A 19,597-nucleotide genomic window follows, 5' to 3' on the forward strand; every position below is an offset into this window, starting at 1 on the left:
TTGTTTATGTGATCCCTTTGACTCTTAGACCTATCAGTGTGATCAATTGTGAACTGAAAATGATCACTTGGACTAGTGAGATGGCATTAGTACATACCACCTTGATGGGATTGTATTGGAATCCCCTGGCACATTTCTAACTCCACCATTTGGGGCAAGTCCGATTGAGCATGTCCCAAATTGTACATCTCCTCCCTCTCTTCTTCCCACTCTTATATTTAACAGGGATCACTTTTCAGTTAAATTTAAACAACTAAGAATAATTGTATGTTAATTACAGACTTCAACCAATAGTACTAGAACAAAAAAGAAATACTAAAATGGATAAGGATTTACATTGTACATCAACAGGCAGGACAAGGGCTGATCAAGTCACTGTTTCTCATAGTGTCCATTTCACTTCAACAGGTTTTCCCTTTGGTGTTCAGTTAGTTGTCACCGATCAGGGAGAACATATGATATTAGTCCCTTTGGGACTGGCTTAATTCACTCAGCATAATGTTTTCCAGATTCCCCCATTTTGTTGCAAATGACCGGATTTCATTGTTTTTGACTGCTGTATAGTATTCTACAGAGTACATGTCCCATAATTTCTTTATCCAGTCTACTGTTGATGGGCATTTGGGTTGGTTCCAGGTCTTAGCTATTGTGAATTGAGCTGCAGTAAACATTAATGTGCAGATGGCTTTTTTATTAGCCAATTTAATTTCCTTTGGGTAAATTCCAAGGAGTGGGATGGCTGGGTTGTATGGTAGGGTTATATTCAGGTTTCTGAGGAATCTCCAGACTGACTTCCATAGTGGCTTCACCAGTTTGCATTCCCACCAACAGTGGGTTAGTGTCCCTTTTTCCCCACATCCTCTCCAGCATCTATTGTTGGTAGATTTCTGAATGTGAGCCATTCTAACCAGGATGAGGTGAAACCTCATTGTGATTTTGATTTGCATTTCCCTGATTGCTAGTGATCTTGAACATCTTTTCATGTGTCTGTTGGCCATTTGGACTTCCTCTTTTGAAAAATGTCTATTGAGGTCCTTGGCCCATCTCTTAAGTGGGTTGTTTGTTTTGATGTTGTGCAGTTTCTTGATTTCTTTGTAGATTCTGGTTATCAACTCTTTATCTGTTGCATAGTTTGCCAATATTTTTCCCATTCTGTCGGTTGCCTCTTCACTTTCCTGACTGTTTCTTTTGAAGTACAGAAACTTCTCAGTTTGATGCAATCCCAGATGTTAATTTTGGTTTTGACTGCCTGTGCTTCCAGGGTCTTTTCCAAGAAGTCTTTGCCGGTACCTATATCTTGCAGGTTTTCTCCAATGCTCTCTAATAATTTGATGGTTTCGGGTCATAGATTTAAGTCTTTAATCCATGTTGAGTGGATTTTTGTGTAAGGTGAAAGGTAGGGGTCTTGCTTCATGCTTCTGCATGTGGAAATCCGATTTTCCCAGCACCATTTATTGAATAGACTGTCCTTACTCCAGGGATTGGTTTTGGATTCTTGATCAAATATAAGTTGGCTGTAGATGTTTGGATTGATTTCTGGTGTTTCTATTCTGTTCCATTGGTCTATCCATCTGTTTCTGTACCAGTACCATGCTGTTTTGATAACAACTGCCCTGGAGTATGTCCTGAAATCTGGTATTGTGATGCCTCCGGCTTTGTTTTTGTTGTACAAGATTGCTTTAGCTATTTGAGGTCTCCTGTGTCTCCATATGAATTTCGGCATCATTTTTTCCAGATCTGAGAAGAATGTCTTCGGTATCTTGATTGGTATTGCATTGAATCTATAAATTGCTTTTGGGAGAATGGACATTTTGATTATGTTGATTCTACCAACCCATGAGCATGGAAGATTTTTCCATTTTTTGGTATCCTCTTCTATTTCTTTCTTTAAGGTTTTGTAATTTACATCGTAGAGCTCTTTAACGTTCTTGGTTAAGTTTATTCCAAGGTATTTGATTGTTTTTGTAGCTATTGTGAATGGGATTGATCTTAGAAGTTCTTTCTCAGCCATGGCATTACCTGTGTATACAAAGGCTGTTGATTTTTGTGCATTGATTTTTATATCCTGCTACTTTGCCAAACTCTTCTATGAGTTCCAATAGTCTCTTAGTAGAGTTCTTTGGATCCCCTAAATAAAGAATCATATCATCTGCAAAGAGGGATAGTTTGAGTTCTTCCTTCCCAATTTGTATCCCTTTAATTTCTTTTTCTTGCCTAATAGCTCTGGCTAAAACTTCGAGAACTATATTGAATAGCAGTGGTGAGAGTTGGCATCCCTGTCTGGTACCAGATCTCAGTGGAAATGCTTCCAACTTTACCCCATTCAATAGGATGTTGGCCGTGGGTTTTTCATAAATTGCTTTGATTGTATTGAGGAATGTTCCTTCCACACCAGGTTGAAATTTTTTCTACAAGCATACTTAAATAATAAAATTACCTAAAGAAGTCTTCGAAATAGTTGGGTGGGGTTACAGGAGCTCACCAACAGGGGGCAGCAGAGACATGTCCCAATTTTACCAATGCCACTTTTTCCCTGATGAAATTTATTTTTTTATAAGAAAAAATTTTATTTGTTTGAAAGGCAGAGTGTCAGAGAGAGAGAGATACAGAGAAAGATCTTCCATCTGCTGATTCACTCCCCAAATGGCCGCAACGACCAGGACAGACAGGGCCAAGCCAAAAGAAAAAAAAAAGTCAGGAACTCCATCTGGGTCTCCCCAGTTGGGTGGCAGGAACTACAGTCCTTGAGCCATCATCTGCTACCTCCCAGGCACATTAGCTGGAAGCTTGGATCAGAAGGCAGAGGGAGACCCCATCCAATATGGAATGCAGGCATCCAAGTGGCAGCTTTTCCCACCGCACCACAACAGCCAGCCCAGACAAGTGTGTTTTTATTCACATGGATGTGCTATAACTTATTAATCCGGTCCTCATTGTTGGGAATGAGCAGTCTTCCAATGAGTACGCTAGTACCTAAGCCTGCACACATTCCCAGCTTCATCCTAAGAACAGATTCCTAGAAGCAGAGTTTCTATCTACTTCTCAGGTTTTTAAAACTGTGACCATTAGAAAGGCTTTTTTTTTTCAGTTAACACTCTTAGCAACTGTGTGTGAATGAACCCATTTTATCACACCCTTCCCAACTTTAGGTATTGCATTTTCTAGCTTTGGACAATTGAGAGAAAAACAGGATGTTGCTATTTTGATTAGCCTTAGGGTCAGCTTTCCTATATGCACTGAATATGCACAGACTCCTTTCTTGTCTATATCCCCTACCAATACGGGATAACAACTATTACATGGCGTTTATGTTGTATTAGGTATGATAAGAAGTTAAGGGAGAATTTATAGCCTATAAAAGGAGTTGAGTAGGTTATACTGCAAATTCTACACCACTTTATATAAGGGACTTGAGTAGCCTTGGGTTTGGGTAATCTCAAGTTGTTCTAGAGCCAATCTCCTGTGGATATCAAGGGATAACTATACTTCAGTTATAAGTGAAGTTAAAACTCTTTTCCCCCCACTTATTTAATGGCCATTTATAGCGCTATTGTGTTTTTATGCTGGTGAAATCTCATAAAAATGGACACTGAAGACAGATTTTAAGGACAAAACATGCAACAAAAGGGCAGCTGGAAGCCTGGGGGAAATGGAAGGATAGGACTTTTCACTGATCTGGGCTGCAAGGAGGACATATGGTCCTATGCATTTGACTCCCAGGACTCCAAGCTAGTCCCTACTGTCCACTCAGGTCCCCAGACTAGCCCCTCACTGTCTACCCAGACCCACCATGGGAGAGAGAACACAGCTCTGTTTAAATCTCTCCCCAAAGTGGAGAGCCTGGTTCTCCTACTGGCATCAATGGATCTGCTGGAGTTGCGCTGGTTGTTGGTTCCAGTTGGTTTACCAGATGGCAGAAAAGAACCTGTTGTTTGGTAAACTGCCTGAGGTTCATCCCCAGGATCACTGGGAGACATCTTTAGTGGACAGTTTACCCAAAATTATGGGATGTAAGAACTGACACCTCTTAAAAGTCTCCCTGTGTGTGTCATGCCATTTGCCTTGAATGGTGGAAGATAAAACTTGATCATCACACAGCCTCCAATTTCATAGCCCCGGATCAGCAGAAAGGGCTCTTCCCTTGGGTCACAAATTTGAAATGTTGCTCCAGCTGAAAAGCATGGCTCCAATCTCACATTGTCCTTTGCATGTTCAGGGAGTGTGGAGTCCAAAGAGCTTAAAACAAACACCCCTCCCAAACTACTTACCGCAGGACGGGGACTAGAACTCACCAGATGCTCACTGGGTCCTCCCTTCTTCCCTGCCTGAAGGGACCTCACAGGGGCTACTTATGTGGCTCCCTGTTTTAAGCTGACATTAACCAGAGAACATGGACTTTCACTGGCCAACAATGGGAAAGTCTAAGATCTCCCGCTCAGATCTGTTCTATAAAACACTTAGGTTTTCTTGGAAAAGCAGGGCTTCCCACACACTCGCTGCCACAGAGCCAGTTCTCACCCATGGTCCATCCCCACCTGCTTCATCTTCATCACACCTGCCCTGTCTGCTTCACGCTGAATTGTAAGAGGAACAAGGAAAAGCCCACTTAAGTTGAACACACACTTTCTTGGAAAGGCTTGCCCCACCCAGAGTGGGGAAAGAGGTACCCAGTTTTTAGTGGGAGTTTCTAACTCACAAATACTCCTGCTTGATCAACTTGCTTTGTGTTTGCACTATTTCTTAAACGCAGCGTATGGATCCCCAGCAGCCCTCCCAAGACCCAGTGGGACGCCCCATCATGCATCAGTCGGGCATTAACCACGCCACGGGGGAGGCTGCATTCTGTGATGACACGCCTGCCTTGGCAGACGAACTCTTCCTGGCTGCGGTGACCAGCACCAGGCCGCATGCCAAAATCATGTAAGTAATAAAGGCAGGGTGAGAAGGCCGATGATGCCTGGCAGACAGAATGGGCATGATTGTCTGTTAGCGACTGGTCCAACACAGCTCATTGAGGCAATCTCAGCATATACCTTGATAAAATAAAATTGAGGAAGAAATCTGCGGGTTTGGGAATGGATCAAAGAGTAAACTCCCATCAGAAGGATCTGGCACCAGAGGAACTGGCCTTTACTGTCTGAGAATGTAAAGGGGTGAGAACGACTTCTTCAGTCCATGAGATCCCAAAGAGCTGTGGTTCCCTCCACCTTGCTTCTGGATGTTCATCTTCACAGGAGCCTGAGCTCCCCACTGTGCCGTCCACTCAGGCTTTGTCTAGGGAACCTCAAGGACACAGTTCCCTGGACAATGAGAATAACACAGTGCTCTTCTGAGCACCCCCAATCTTGCCACTCTTTGCAGCCAGAGGATCCCATGTCGTCATGTCCCAGAGTATTAACATACTTCTAACACACTTCCTGTTGGATTCTCGCCTGGTAGTACTCATGTGAATTACAGTGGGGTTCTGGGAATTCCACATTCTCATGGAAAAGGGCCCTGTTATCCTGTATCATGCTTGTCACATTTACGGTTTTATTTCCTCCCCAGTTCCATGGATGCCTCTGAGGCCCTGGCGCTGCCTGGTGTCATCGATGTGATAACGGCGCAGGATGTTCCTGGTGAAAATGGCAGTGAGGAAGAAAGATTGTATGCACAGGATGAGGTAGTGCAAAAACAGTGCCTGAGATGCTGGCGCCATCTTAATCACAGGGGCGGCTGCTCTTCCTGGTGCTATTTTCCAAGTGCCTTTGTGCACAGGATCACGTGCCATCCTGCCAATATGCTTAGGTTGTCTGTCTGTGCTAAGTCTCCTTTCAGAACACATTTAAGGCTTTAATGACCCTGTTAAATGGACACAGTTCTTGCCATTTTAAGAAAACAACATCAGTCACTTGGCAAAGCCAAGGTGGCATCTGAGCAAAAACTCCAGCAAGTACGTTCCCACGGAGACACCGGTGTGAACATCTAGGCCCACACCAAGTCACCTTCACAAGAGCTGTAGAAGCTGGGCCAGTGACTGTGGACAGTCTCTGGACTTGCCCCAATATCAGGCAGAGCCATGCACCTTGGTAAGAGATACTTGTTTGGGGGTTATCGCATCACCATGCTCTGACAGACCTGGTGTGCTCCGCCAACATTTCATAGGGCCTGCTGTCTGTGAGACACAGGTGAGACTCACCCAAGGCCTGCCTGAGCAGCAAACTACAACTTTGGTCAGACAGCAAGGAAACACAGGACTGTCTGGGAACTCCGTGCCAGACTGATAAAACTCAGCATTAAGCAGATTCTAACAGTGTCTATCCATAGATCAGTGGCTGCAGGCTGAGCCTGTGGACCTGGTTCGGTGCCCAGTGGAATTGTGTGGTCGTGGTTGAGCAGTCTGATTAGCAGTAGCTAGTAGCTGCAGGACTGGGCAGTGAGCTCGCCTGAGCAGCAGAATAGAGAGACACAAATGAAGCCAGATTACTAAAACCAATTCTTCAATGCACAAATAATCTTTACTCCAACAAGATCAAGAACTTTCAGGGAACCATGATCTCACCTAAAGAGCAAAATACGTTGCCAGAAACCAGTCCTCTAGAAACTGAAATTTCCAAATACTCATATGAAAGTTTCAAAATAACCATATTAAGGAAATGCAATGAAATTAAAGAGGACAAAGACAAATGATTCAGTGTTCTAACACTGAGGGTAGATTTGATAGAGAGATGGAAATAATTAAACAAAATTAATCAGAAATCCTTCAACTGAAAAATACATTAAGTGAAATTAAAAACACAGTAGGGGCCGGTGCGATGTTTGCAATTTTTGTGTTTCTTAAGTTTTTATTAAAATTTTTAAATTAAAGATGACAACATGGAGGCTTATATGGTTTTAGTGAACTACCTAAGACCTTACAGCTAGTTGTGGTAGAGGCAATAGTCCATCTCAGCCCTGTGCTCTACGGTACAGGTGAATTCTGCCACATTATCCCAGGACATGTCTGCAACAGTCCAGGTTGACAAGGGATTGCTTGTTCTCACTTTTATTCCTTCCTGGCATGTTACTTGGTCCGTTTTTGCTGCAGGTGATTTGTGTGGGTCAGATTGTCTGTGCTGTGGCTGCTGACTCGTACGCCCATGCCAAGCAAGCCACAAGGAAGGTGAAGATTGTGTACGAAGATGTGGAGCCCGTGATTGTGAGCATTCAGGTAATGTCAGCATCTGCCAGTCTTTTGGTCATTTGTCAGTCTTTCCAGAAAGTTCCAAAGCATGTTGTGAAGCCCTTTCACCTTGTGACATTTTCCAGCTGCTATGCTGGTATCAGAGACTGGAAAGTCTATGAGGGTACTTCCCAAAGGCTGTGGAAAGGTGTCGTTAAAGATGATTTTGTTGTACTGGAAAACATTTGTGAACTCTGTACAGGTGTTTCATAATACGCACTTTCCACAGACTTCTTGAAGACCCCTATTTTCTCCTGAGAAACTCACATTGCCCTACTTGCTGGAAATGTGTCCTCTTAGCCCACTACAGATCTCTAGTTATTCCCATTGCCCCTAAGAACACTGGAAATACTATTGGGAAAGTTCCAGATTCCAAGGTTGGTATTGCCTCTCTGATGGATTTTAACATTTTACATTTAAAATTCATTTTCCTTACCTCCTGTACAATGTTCCAGCTACCCTGGTCCTTTGCTGCCCTTAATCTTCTCTTTCCCTGTGTGCAACCAGTTCACTCTCATTTGTGGACAGTGGTCTTTTTTCTGGGCTTTTCTGCACTTTTTGCTGAGTTTCAAGGTAAAACTGCAGTGATTTCTTTTGTGCATCCTGGATATGTATGCTAAAGAGGGCAATAGCGCAATTACCCAGAGAAGCAACAGGGAAAGAATTTATTTGCATTGTATTGGGCAGGTGGGGCAGCCCACTGGATACCCTCTGCTCCTTTACCTAAGAACAGAAACTGAAGATCTGTCCACAAATGAATACAGTGAAATCACATCTCACTTGGGAACAGGTTCTTTATGAAAATAAAGAATGACCAAAATAAACCTTAACATACTACACCACTATACCAAGACAAACCAAGACAAAAAGTACTAAAAATTGAAAGGTCAAAAGTGAAATACAAAAAGTACAAGACTAAACCATGGGAAAACTCCTTAATAATAATTTTAACTATGACCCAAACTCTAAACTCTGTAAGAGAAAAGATTAATCATTTGATTACATATAACAAAGACAATGATAATAAACAGTCAAAAGAAGCATTAATTGGGAAAATATTTGCAAGCCATACTGTGATCAATAAGCCAAGTTCCTAAGTATATAAAGATTTCCTAGAAATCAGGAAGAAAAATCCAGTAGAAAAGTGAGCAAAGAATGCAAGGAGACAGAGCACAGGAAGAAAATACAAACAGCCCTTACATAGGAAGAGATGTTTGCTGTACGAATAACAAGAGAAATTTAAATTACAAGCTACCATGAAATGCCACATTTAACCTACCAGATTGGCAAAAATGCAAAAGTTTGACAATTCATACACTTGGCAAACTGTGGGAAAACCGGTGCTCTCTTATCTTGCCAGTAGAAGCATAAACTGGGAACAGCATATATGAAGGGAAATTTAGAAATAACCATTGAAATTCCAAACGTGTGTACCCTTTAACCAGCCATCCCACTCTGGGAATTTACCATGCAGCTTAGCAGACCCACCTGCTAAAGAATGTGTTTTACAAGTTCTTCTTTGCAGCGTAATTTATAGTCATAAAATACTAGAAGCAACTCAAGAGTCCTTCGATGTATGCAGTGGGATCCTACGCAGCTGTATAAATTTCTTAAAGAATGAGGATGTTCTCTCTGCACAAAAATAGAAAATTCTCCAAGTTACACTGTCAAGTGAAAGGCAAAATGCAGAGAAATATGCAAAGTGGGGCGTGTAGTAATACCGATTCCCATTTGCTTGTATCTGCGGAGAACCTCTATAACAGCACATGGAGAGTACCAGTGGAGTATGCCTTTGGACGGAGTGGGTGGAAACCAGACACAGGGACAGGCATGGACAGGGCAAAACTCACCAAATACATTCTGCTTCTGTTTCATTTTTTTTTAAAAGATTTATTTATGTATTTACTTGAAAGACAGAGTGACAGAAGAGAGACAGAGAAAAAAAGAAATATTCCATCTGTTGTTTCACTCCCCAAATGCCTTGGGCCAGGCTGAAGCTAGGGGCCAGGGACTCCATCCTGGGTGGCAGACAGAGGAGTTGAAACTTTGGTAAATGTTGAGGTTCACAGTTTAGCTAAATAGTCCTATGATGAAGCTCCATTGTCTATTGAGCGCATTTCCTGACCCTTGTCAGCCCCGGAGATACTGTCTGAGAAGAGAAGCTGCGCTCACTGGACACCAGACATGTTTGGAATCTGCGCTGCCCTAGGGGATTCTGGGAGGGATAGTTAACACCAAGTACGATTTTCAGTGTGAGGGTTATGGAGGTGATCAACGTCAAAAATATTGAATTGGGCAGGGGCTGGCGCTGTGGCGTAGCGGGTAAAGCTACCACCTGCAGTGCCGGCATCCCATATGGGCACTGGTTCCAACCATTGCGGCCATCTGGGGAGTGAACCAGCGGATGGAAGACTCTCTCTCTCTCTCTCTCTCTCTCTCTCTCTCTCTCTGCCTCTCCTTTCTCTGTGTAACTCTGACTTTCAAGTAGATAAATAAATTTTTTTTTTAAATTTAAAAATATTGAATTGGGCAACATGGGTAATATTTTGTATTTTTTACTTCCCACAGGATGCAATAAAACACAAATCATTCATTGGTCCTGAAAAGAAACTAAAACAAGGAGATGTTGAGAAGGCATTTCAAGCTGTTGATCAAATCATTGAAGGTGAATTCGTGAATCCCTTTTTATCATGGGGCTTTTTAATACATTGATGCTGCATGGATCAAGATGATACCTCTATAGAACTTGGGTGAAGCTGATGCATCTTAATTCTCATGGAAATTAGTAAAGAGATGAACAGTCCAGAACATCAGACTCAGAGAGGAGGGGAAAGTTTGTGAAGGGCCTTGATTTCCCCCAAATTATACTGATTCCATAGAGCAGCTCTTTAGTGCACCTGGCAGTGCAGTTTGGATAGAAAATAGAAAAGTGGCAAAGAATGCAAGCACACAGAGCCCAGGAAGAAAACATAAACAGCCCTTATGTAGGAAGAGATGTTTGATGTGAGGTTCAAGGGGCCAGCAGACATACACAGGGCACTGTCCAGAGGCAGTTAGAAAGGAATTCTGCGCGGGAGGGCAATGGAGGATGGCCCAAGTGCTTGGGCCCCTGCACCCGCGTGGGAGACCAGGGAGAAGCACCTGGCTCCTGGCTTCAGAACGGTGCAACGCTGGTCGTAGCGGCCATTTGGGGAGTGAACCAACGGAAGGAAGACCTTTCTCTCTGTCTCTCTCACTGTCTATAACTCTATCTGTCAAATAAATAAATAAAAAAAAGGAATTCTGCGATTGGAGATGTGGGGTCCCATGAAAGAAACTATCAGAGTCAACAAAGTCACCGAAGGCGAGAACAACATCTAAAAAAATCCATTTAACAAACATGGCGGCTTCAACAAGTTCATGGGAAATGGAATTAAAAGATAAGTTGGTGCAGAAACATTTTGAAATCCATAAATACAAGAAGTCTTCAAAAAGCTCATAAAATGCATACTATGAGAAAACTGTATATTTTTTAAAAATTTGCACCAAAATAAACATCTTTTAATTTCATTTTTCTGCAGTCTTCTTAAAAGTATCGATTTTAGGTATTTGAAAGGAGCCATGACAAAATCTTCAGCAACATGTTCACTTGGAGTTAGTGTTAAATTCCCAAACTTCTATCTTCTAGAGAACTATAACTGGACAAACCTAATGATCTCAAGGTTTACATCCTGAACATGAATTCAAGGGCTACCCAAAGACATTTCTGGAAACCAAGTCAATTTGCAATTATATTCATAGGTTGATCGTTAAGTGCTTTGCCACACTTCTCAACACCACCTTCCGCTTCCTGTGTGCAAACAAACTTTATTTTTAAAACTGATTAGTCATAGGTTTCTGAAATTTGTACTTCCTACATGACTGAAATTTTGGGGAGAAAGTATATATTTTCATTCTCCTCTCCTTTCCCACACCCTTGCTCTCACATACACCCATTTAGTCTGCACCATTGAGGTCCCTGTGGATTTCTATGAAATCTCAGCTCAATGGGTGCTGAGTGGGAGATTTGTGGTTAATCTTTTTAGTAAATAGATTTAAAAAAAAAAAAAAAGGCTGATTGGGTGTCACTGTTGCAATGCAAGTTTCTATGTGTTGTATAAAATCAGCCCTGCCCCAGGCAGTGTCCGTACAGAGATGGATTTGCCCTCCGGTAAGACGAGCTCAGTCTTTATTGTCACCTGATGACTGTTGTTGCTCAAGTCAGTAATGGTTTCTAGCTCTTGAGAACACACCAAAGTGGACAGGTGGGGAAAGAGAGCCTAAAGCATGGGAGATTTTTAAATTGCATATCATTGTCAGTTATCTTGTATATAAAAACAGCTGTCTGGGGGAATTTGGCAGACTATAATAATGATCCTTTGAAATCAAGGCAGGAACTCAATGTTATTCCCATGAGCTGGAGAAAATAACATGACCATGTAGTAAAGTGTGCTGCACGCTTTTTCAAATATTCCAATGGAGTGTCTCTGAAAACAAGAGCCTCACCGCTGCTGTGTTTACAGGGGAGGTACACTTCGGAGGACAGGAGCATTTCTACCTGGAGACGCAAAGCGTGCGCGTGGTGCCGAGGGCGGAGCACGCAGAGATGGACGTCTACGTGTCGAGCCAGGATGCAGCCTTTACACAGGTGGGCCCTTTTCCCATCAGGACTTTCTGTGTCACAGTCATGGTGCTGGCAAATGGAGTGCTGTCATTTTCCTGACGTTTAGGGGTGGAACCCAGACAGTGAGGTCATCTTTAGCCCATGGTTGAACATCAGCATAGAGGAAAAGCTCAGCCCTGATTTTTATGTTTCCTCCGGTTTTCTACAAGAATCCACTCCCTACCTCTCATGATGATTGCCTCCTACTTCATTTGTTCAAAAACCAAGCCCATCAGTATGAATGGCCCCATCACCATCTTCCCTCCCTACTCCTGCCTCATTCAGTCTCATGGGGTAAGAGATCCTCCCTCCCATGCTGATCAACACTTACACCTGCACCCAAGGCCCAGATTGCCACCCCCGTTGTTCCTGCCCAGTCCTACACCCTTGACGTTGTCTCGTCACTGCCCCACTCTGAACCTGCTGTGAACTCAGCCTTCTTCAAGACCCTTCCTTCACTGTGCTTCCCCTGCACCTGTTGCTTCTGTCTCCTTCCCTTCTGAGACTGTTTTTTTTCCCCCGCTTTTTTTAAAGATTTTTTTTTTTAATCTGAAAGGTAGAGAGAGAGAGAGAGAGAGAGAGAGAGAGGTCTTTCACCCACTGGTTCACTCCCCAAATGGCCACAATGGCTGGAGCTGTGCTGATCTGAAGCCAGGAGCCAGCAGCTTTCTCTGGGTCTCCCACACAGGTGTAGAGGCCCAAGGAGTTGGGCCATCTTCTTCTGCTTTCCCAGGCTACTAGTAGGGAGCTGGATTGGAAGTGAAACAGCCAGAACTCAAACCAGCACCCATATGGGATGCCTGCACTGTAGGCCGCGGCTTAACCCGCTACACCACAGCACAGCCCCATTATAACCATCGCCTACACTCTACTTCCTTACTTCCCATTTATGCTTTAATTCAGTTCTTCAACCAAGAAGCCTACTAGATCTCAAATCCATGAGATGTTTTTCTGTCCTTTCTGGAAGCTCCTGCCACCTTCCACCCTGCAGACCACGAGGTCCTTGAAATTCACACTCCCTTGGTTTGTCTGATGCTATACTCATATTTCTGCTTGTCTTTTTTGCTCCTTCTGTCATTCCCCTGTGGGCTCCTCCATCTCTGCCTGGTCTTATTATTGTTTGGTGAACCTACACCACATTGAAAGTTGAATAAAAGTATGTGTCTTTCTCCCAAGATTAAAATCTCATGTATAAGCAACACTATCAGCTGGAAAAACTTCCCAAGTCTAAACGGGTTAGCACAGCCAAGCCTGATTTCTTGGTTGGGCCAAGTCCCACATGGGTACTCTCTTGGCAGCTCTCCTCCAAGGGTGACCCAGAGATCCGGCTTCTACCATTGCCTCATCTTTCTCTGCCCTGTACGTGCTGGGAATTAGCCACTAAAATCAATAGCCCTGATCTTTCCTCTGAAGGTCTGACTCTTGCATCTGAGATATTTCATTTGGCCATGGACACTTCAAAATCAATAAGCCAAAGCTCTAATAATCATGTTTTAAATTAGTTTTTTATTTTGTTTTGACCTTCAAGGATGACCTTATCTATATATATACTTGTAAGTAGACAGAAAGCCAAATGACATTCCTCGTTGTTGTTGTTGTTTTTACTCATTTTCATTTTATTTGAAAGCCAGAGAGACAGAGACAGAGATCTTCCATCTGCTGGTTCACTCCCCAAATGCCTACAGCAGTTGGGGCTGGGCCAAGCTGAAGCCAGGAGCCTGGAATTCCAGCCAGTTTTCTCACATGGGTGGCAGGGACCCAAGTACTTGTGCCGTCACCTGCTGCCTCCCAGGATCGCATTAGCATGACGCTGGAATCAGGAATGGAGTCAGTATTCAGACTCAGGCACTCTGGGATATGAACATCCTAAGCTGCATGTTATCTGTGTACCAAGTGCCCACTCACCAAGTAGCACTCCTAATGGTTCACCCGTACTTCCTGCTACAGCCATGGCCTCCCATGAAGCACCCCCTGGCTCTACTTTCTCTTTCTCCATTCCAAGTGTGAGCAGGTTGTAGCATTCTGTGACAGGGCATGGTCCACCCAGCGAGGCAGGAGGAAATATTCCCTGATTGACTTTGATACCTGACTTAACCATGGATCCTCGACTGAACAGATACATGTCACCTATGTCAACAATGGGAATTGCCTCAAGAATTTTATTTATTTATTTAGAAAGACTTAGCGAGAGAGAGAGAGAAATTGGTCTTCCATCTGCTGGTTCACTCCCCAGATGGCTGCAGCAGTCAGGGCTGGGCCAGGCCAAAGCCAGAAGCCTGGAACTCCATCTAGGTTCCCACATGGATGGACTCAAACACTCAGGTTCTCGTCAGTTGCTTTCCCAGGCACACTAGCAGGGAGCTGAATTGGAAGTGGAGCAGCCAGGACATGAACTGGCACCCACATGGGATGGTAGCATCCCAGGCCACAGCTTTACCCATTACACCTCGACATCAGCTCTTAGGGAGTTGCCTTTCCTTAAACTTCCTCCCACCGGCTCCTGCAGAGTTTACCGTCACTGCTTCTCACCTGCTGCAGTCGGGGGTCATTACCAGCTTCCCTCCGGCCCGGCTGCTTACGCTCCAGCGCCTTCCCTGGGTTAGCTGCAGGCCCAAGCTTATCTTGACGTGCTGCAGACGGCTGGGCAGCTCTGCCCGCAGGATCATTGTGCTGGTTTCCCTCCGGATGGTGTGTAGCTCCCTCACACTGTCCTTCCTGCCTGCTCACTTGGCCGAGGTATTGGTGCTGGGCTCTAACAGGAAGGAGCCTCTTTGCGGAACAGGTGCTGTGTGAGCAGCTCAGTGTGATCACCGTGGTTGTGTTTTGTCATCTGATCTACAACGGACACATTTTGAAATGCAATGCCAATTCGTCCCTTCACTTTGGGCTGTGCAGGTGTCTATAGGTTTTTCTCCAGCCTCTCTCCCAGAATATGTGAAGAAATGAATTCCTCTAGTCTCTCCTCCAAAACAGACAAATGCATGTATTTTTATTCTGGGCTCTGGGGAAGCTGAGAATACATTTCTTTTTTGGCAAATGAATCTCTTGTGTGTAGTGTGTTTTGGGGGCCTGTAACCGACCCATGGCTCACTTGCAGGAAATGGTGGCTTGTGCCTTGGGCATTCCAAAGAACAGGATCAACTGCCACGTGAGAAGGGTCGGCGGGGCTTTCGGAGGGAAAGCGAGCAAGCCTGGGCTCCTGGCAGCAGTGGCAGCTGTGGCGGCAGACAAGTGAGTGTGAGGCCTGGGTCCTCCGCCCTCCGATCCTACGTGAGATTTCTCAAGAGATACTTGAAGTCTAAAGCCAAGGGCCTGCTGTCCCCATCCAGGCCAAACTAACGAGGACCATTGGCACACGGCCCAGAGTTGGGCATGCTTCCCCTGGATCTTTCAACCCGAATCAGCAGTGGTGCGTGGATTCTACTTCACTGCCCTCTCTGTAATTTCAGCCTAAAATCCTTCCTATTGCTCTACAACAAAGAAAAAAGAGTAAGTGGAGCATAGGATTTGATCGCTCCACAGTATATATGGACAGGAGCAGAACTCCATTGTCTACATTGGTAGAACCAAACAGGACACTAAGACCTTGCCTTGGCTAGCTTACGCTTTAGTAAGGAAGAGGCCACCTCATAGCACATTAGCAAGTAATGTATTTATAAGGCTACTCGAGAAACTGTGTGCTTCCTGGAAGAGCTATATGGCTAGCAGACAGGAGAGAGAGAGAAAGATGCTCTCCTTCAAATACCCATTTGAACCTTTTCAATTATGTAACATGGGCCTGTGCACAGAAATAGATGGCTTTTTAAAGGAATGTATAACCATTACTCATGCACACAGTTAGTAAGACTTCTGAAATGATGCTGGAGGAACCAAATCATAAATTCTGCCTCACTGAACAGACCAGATGTCCTCAGGGAACCCAGCAGCTAAGGTGATGCTGTACCCAGGGGTCACAAACCATCGTGCGCTTACAAACATGCATGTGCACTTGCACACACATGTACACACACACAATGCACTGTGTTCTAGAAAAGAAAAAAATTACAAAGGCATGAAGCATCTGTTGTATTTTAGTGGTCCAGACCAAATTCCCAGTAGATTGTGATTCCAGGACTTTCCTAAAGGAGGTCATCTAAGTGGGGTATTGGAAGAAGAGCAAGGCAATGCTCAGGATGCTGAAGGGAAGCTGTCATGGGGTCTGTGTGTGGGTGTCATGATCCGGTGATGTTTCCTTAGAAGGTGGCCTCTGCTGCTCTTCTGGGGCAGGCTGGAGGTGGTAATGGCCAAAGAAGGCTTCAGATTCCAACAACCCCAATCGTCTGGCTCAGACAGGAGAACGTCTGGAATCCTAGAAATGTGGGAGAAAAACTAAATAGCAGGACTTGAAGATGAATTAGTATTTATATGAAGAATGTAAGAAATTAAGGCTCAGAGCTGAACCTGCGGAACAGTTCATGAACAGTTCATTGACACCATTAACAAGAGAAGAGTCTGCTCATGAAAGCTAATAATGAAGGAAACACAGAAATCTCTGACATAATTTCCTCGCTACTTAGAGTAAAGCCAATGAACAGCTGTTGACCACTCTTAAAAACTGAGGGTTATACACAAAAACAATCACCAAAAAATCACTTTATTGTGCCGCCTAAAGCAGATCAACAGAAAAGGAACTTGTTAAACATGCAAATAGTTGCCTAGTTGCCCCGTATATCATGCAAAAGCAAGTAATTCCTAGTCTTCTTACCTAACCTCCCCGCCTTGGGAGTAGTTCTTCTCTTGCCTCTTATTTGTGTAGTCAAGGGGTTGATGATGATTCTAGAACGTTCCCAACACCTGAACCTGAAATCATATATCATTTAAAAATGTGATTCTATTTCCTTCTCTCCAGGACTGGCTGCCCAGTGCGTTTTGTTCTCGAGCGTGGGGACGACATGTTGATCACTGGAGGACGTCACCCATTACTGGGGAAATACAAGGTGAGTGGAGGGGCAAGTCACTGCATGCAGCACACACCCAGGAGGCACTGACCGGCAGTCTCAAGTACCTGCAGAGCCCGGGGCTCGCCCTCCCCAGCTGACTGCTGTCCCTTCCTACCGAGCCTCAGCACTGCACTCTGTGACACTTGAGTCAGGGCACATAAAAGGAGTAGGAATCGTGACGTGACGTGACGTGACGTGGGGAATGGGGGAGAGGCTCAGAGCAAGGTGAAAGTGGGAGCAGAAGCGCTGGCACCTGCTGCCTTTGCAGTGTCTGAGGGCCTCTGGAATCCAGATGTGTAGGATTTGGGCTGACACCTGTCAAAGCTTCGTTCGTCCCATGCATTCATGATCCAGCTCCACAAAGGCTTCCATCTTGCCGAAGGACACTCTTCCAACCGCTTAGAAGGGAGCAGAATTTATTGCTAGTATATAAAGGGTAAAATAAGCATCACAAAACTCGGACACAAAAACTCAGGCTTTTCAGCCCGTAAGACAAGACCTTTGGTTTCTTCATTTTTCATTCCACTGTGAACTAGAAATCCCTGCTCAGCCATCGAGTCTTCCAGAAGACCTCCCTCCTCCCACCCCGACTGACCCTGAGTGCGCTACAGGGCTCATTGGTTTGGCATCATAGTTACCGAGCACTTCCGGAGTGCCAGGTGCTGTCCACTTCCCAGGTACCCGGTGCAGACTTCTAACCTTGAGCATCTCACCAAGAATGAACTGACCGGTATCAGTCCCATTTTCCTGCTGGACTTCTGGCTTCTTGGAGTCGCAGTAGTGGTGGGAGAGGGGGTCCTATCTCTGTATTTCCATTTCCCTAGAACCTAGCACAAATGAGATGCCCAACAAACGTGTGCTGTAACAAAGTACACAGCAGGTAGCCATCTGTGGAGGAGGTGTGTAGTCAGGCAAAAAGAGGTCAGACAAGCTCCTCCTTGAATCGATCCATCATTCCTTATTCCTTCTCCTTTCTCACTCCTGCTCCTTCCCTGTAGCCCATACCTGGGGTCCCTGGACGTAGGGTTCTCTCCCTTTCTTCTTCCCTCCCCAACAGCTGCTACAACCACATCAGAGCTCCCTGACACTGACCCCAGCTGCAACGCCGTCTTCAGGACTAGAAAGCCCAGACCCCAGCTCAGCCCACCCAGGAATCACCCCTCCTCAAATTTCTGAAGAACTGTGGAGAGAGCCGTTTACTCCTCTGCTGGAAGGCACAGCCAGAAAGAAAAGTGAATACAAGAGTGAGACAGATGTGCATCCCCCTGAGAGCTGGCCATGCTGGACAGCTGCCTCCCAGATGCTGCTCCTGCTGGCGGCACGAAGGGATCCAGATCAGCTTTCACACTGCTGCACCGCACCTGTAAGACACAGGCAAAGGGAGGACTCAGATCTCTCCCTCCCTCCCTCCATCCATCCCTCCTCCTTCCCTCCCTCCCTCTCCCTCTCTCTCTCTCTCTTCTCCTCTCTCTCCCCCTTCTCTTTCTTCTCCTTCCCTCCCTCCCTCCATCACACAGAAACTAGATCACACAGAACAACACTTACATATTTGCTACATATGCTAAACTAATATTTGTCTCTTCTCTTTTTAATTCCCCTTTAATCTTTTTTTCCCTTCTTTCCACTTCCCTCTTCTTTATTCCTCTTTTCTCCCCTTCCCTCCTATTTATCCCTCTAAGCATGCTGGTTCCATCGGAATCCATTGATTTCACAACTTACTAATGAATGAGAAGCACTCGCTGAACAAGGTGGTATTTCTGTTGCAGGGACCAGAGATGCTGGTTAAAATGCAGACTCCTGAGCCTCAGCCATAGCTCCTGCCTTCTGAATTTCTAGGGGTTGTTGGGTGCCTGGGTATAAGCTCCAGCAGGAAGCCCTGCACTGGAAGTTTGGAGCAAGTGACCCCCCAGTGTTCCCTCCAACTTCAAAGACTGGAATTTACTGAGCCCAACAAACACTGAGATATTGCACTAAGAGTTATGGGAGACACAAAGAAATCTGACGCATGGCACTTGTCATTCTGGGGATGCAGCAGTTACATCTGGAACAAGTTAGTGATGACGTCATAGTGAGCTGGTGGCACACGGCTAGCAGCCAAAGAGGAGTCCTGGCACATGGTGCCCTGACTTCAGAAGATGGAGTGCTGCGTGCTGCCCTTGTCAAGGAAGCCTTGGTAGCTAGCAAATCCTCATTAGCTATTAATTAGAAAAGGTAGATTGCTCATGCATGCTTTTCTCATTGATAATCATGACAGCATCAACCACAGCAAGAATAAGTAGCTATATTAATTGAACTGTTTAATTGCTTGCAACATGTGGCTCTATGTGAATGCTCTTTTGAGGATGACAGTGACCCTGGGAGTTAGGTCATTGGTTCTCAAAGCATGGTCCCTGGACCAGAGCATCAGCATCACCTGAGAATTTGCTGGAAATGTACATCCACAGGCCCAAGCTCACTGGATCAGAAATCCTGTGGTGGGGCCCAGTCATTTTTGTTGTAGCAAGCCCCTTAAGTGACTTTGATAAATGTTAAATTTTGAGAACATGGGGCTGGGTAATAGTTTTGTCCCCATTGTTAAACATGGAGCTCCTGAAGGTGAGTTGGGTGGCCCAAGGCTGGTGAATGATGGACCCAGAGTTTGAACCCAGGCAGACTGACCCCCCCTCCCAGCCCACACGTATCAGGAATGGAAGGAACTCTCACTCCTACTCTCCAAATGGCCAGCAAGCAGTACGC

At 44.9% G+C, this 19,597-nt stretch overlaps 1 protein-coding gene across 1 annotated transcript in view; it reads left to right on the forward strand.

Annotated features, from left to right (window-relative positions):
* LOC133767119 (aldehyde oxidase 3-like) overlaps window positions 1-19,597 on the forward strand; it is a 136,162-nt gene that overhangs the window by 41,452 nt on the left and 75,113 nt on the right. The window contains exons 17-23 of the mRNA XM_062201333.1: window positions 4,751-4,920; window positions 5,548-5,662; window positions 7,067-7,189; window positions 9,770-9,866; window positions 11,743-11,867; window positions 14,980-15,113; window positions 16,771-16,858. Of these exons, the coding sequence (XP_062057317.1) occupies window positions 4,751-4,920; window positions 5,548-5,662; window positions 7,067-7,189; window positions 9,770-9,866; window positions 11,743-11,867; window positions 14,980-15,113; window positions 16,771-16,858 (852 nt within the window). The remainder of the gene's footprint in view (window positions 1-4,750; window positions 4,921-5,547; window positions 5,663-7,066; window positions 7,190-9,769; window positions 9,867-11,742; window positions 11,868-14,979; window positions 15,114-16,770; window positions 16,859-19,597) is intronic.

The sequence above is a fragment of the Lepus europaeus genome, chromosome 1 (genome assembly GCF_033115175.1).
Source record: "Lepus europaeus isolate LE1 chromosome 1, mLepTim1.pri, whole genome shotgun sequence".
NCBI classification, from domain to species: Eukaryota; Metazoa; Chordata; class Mammalia; order Lagomorpha; family Leporidae; genus Lepus; species Lepus europaeus.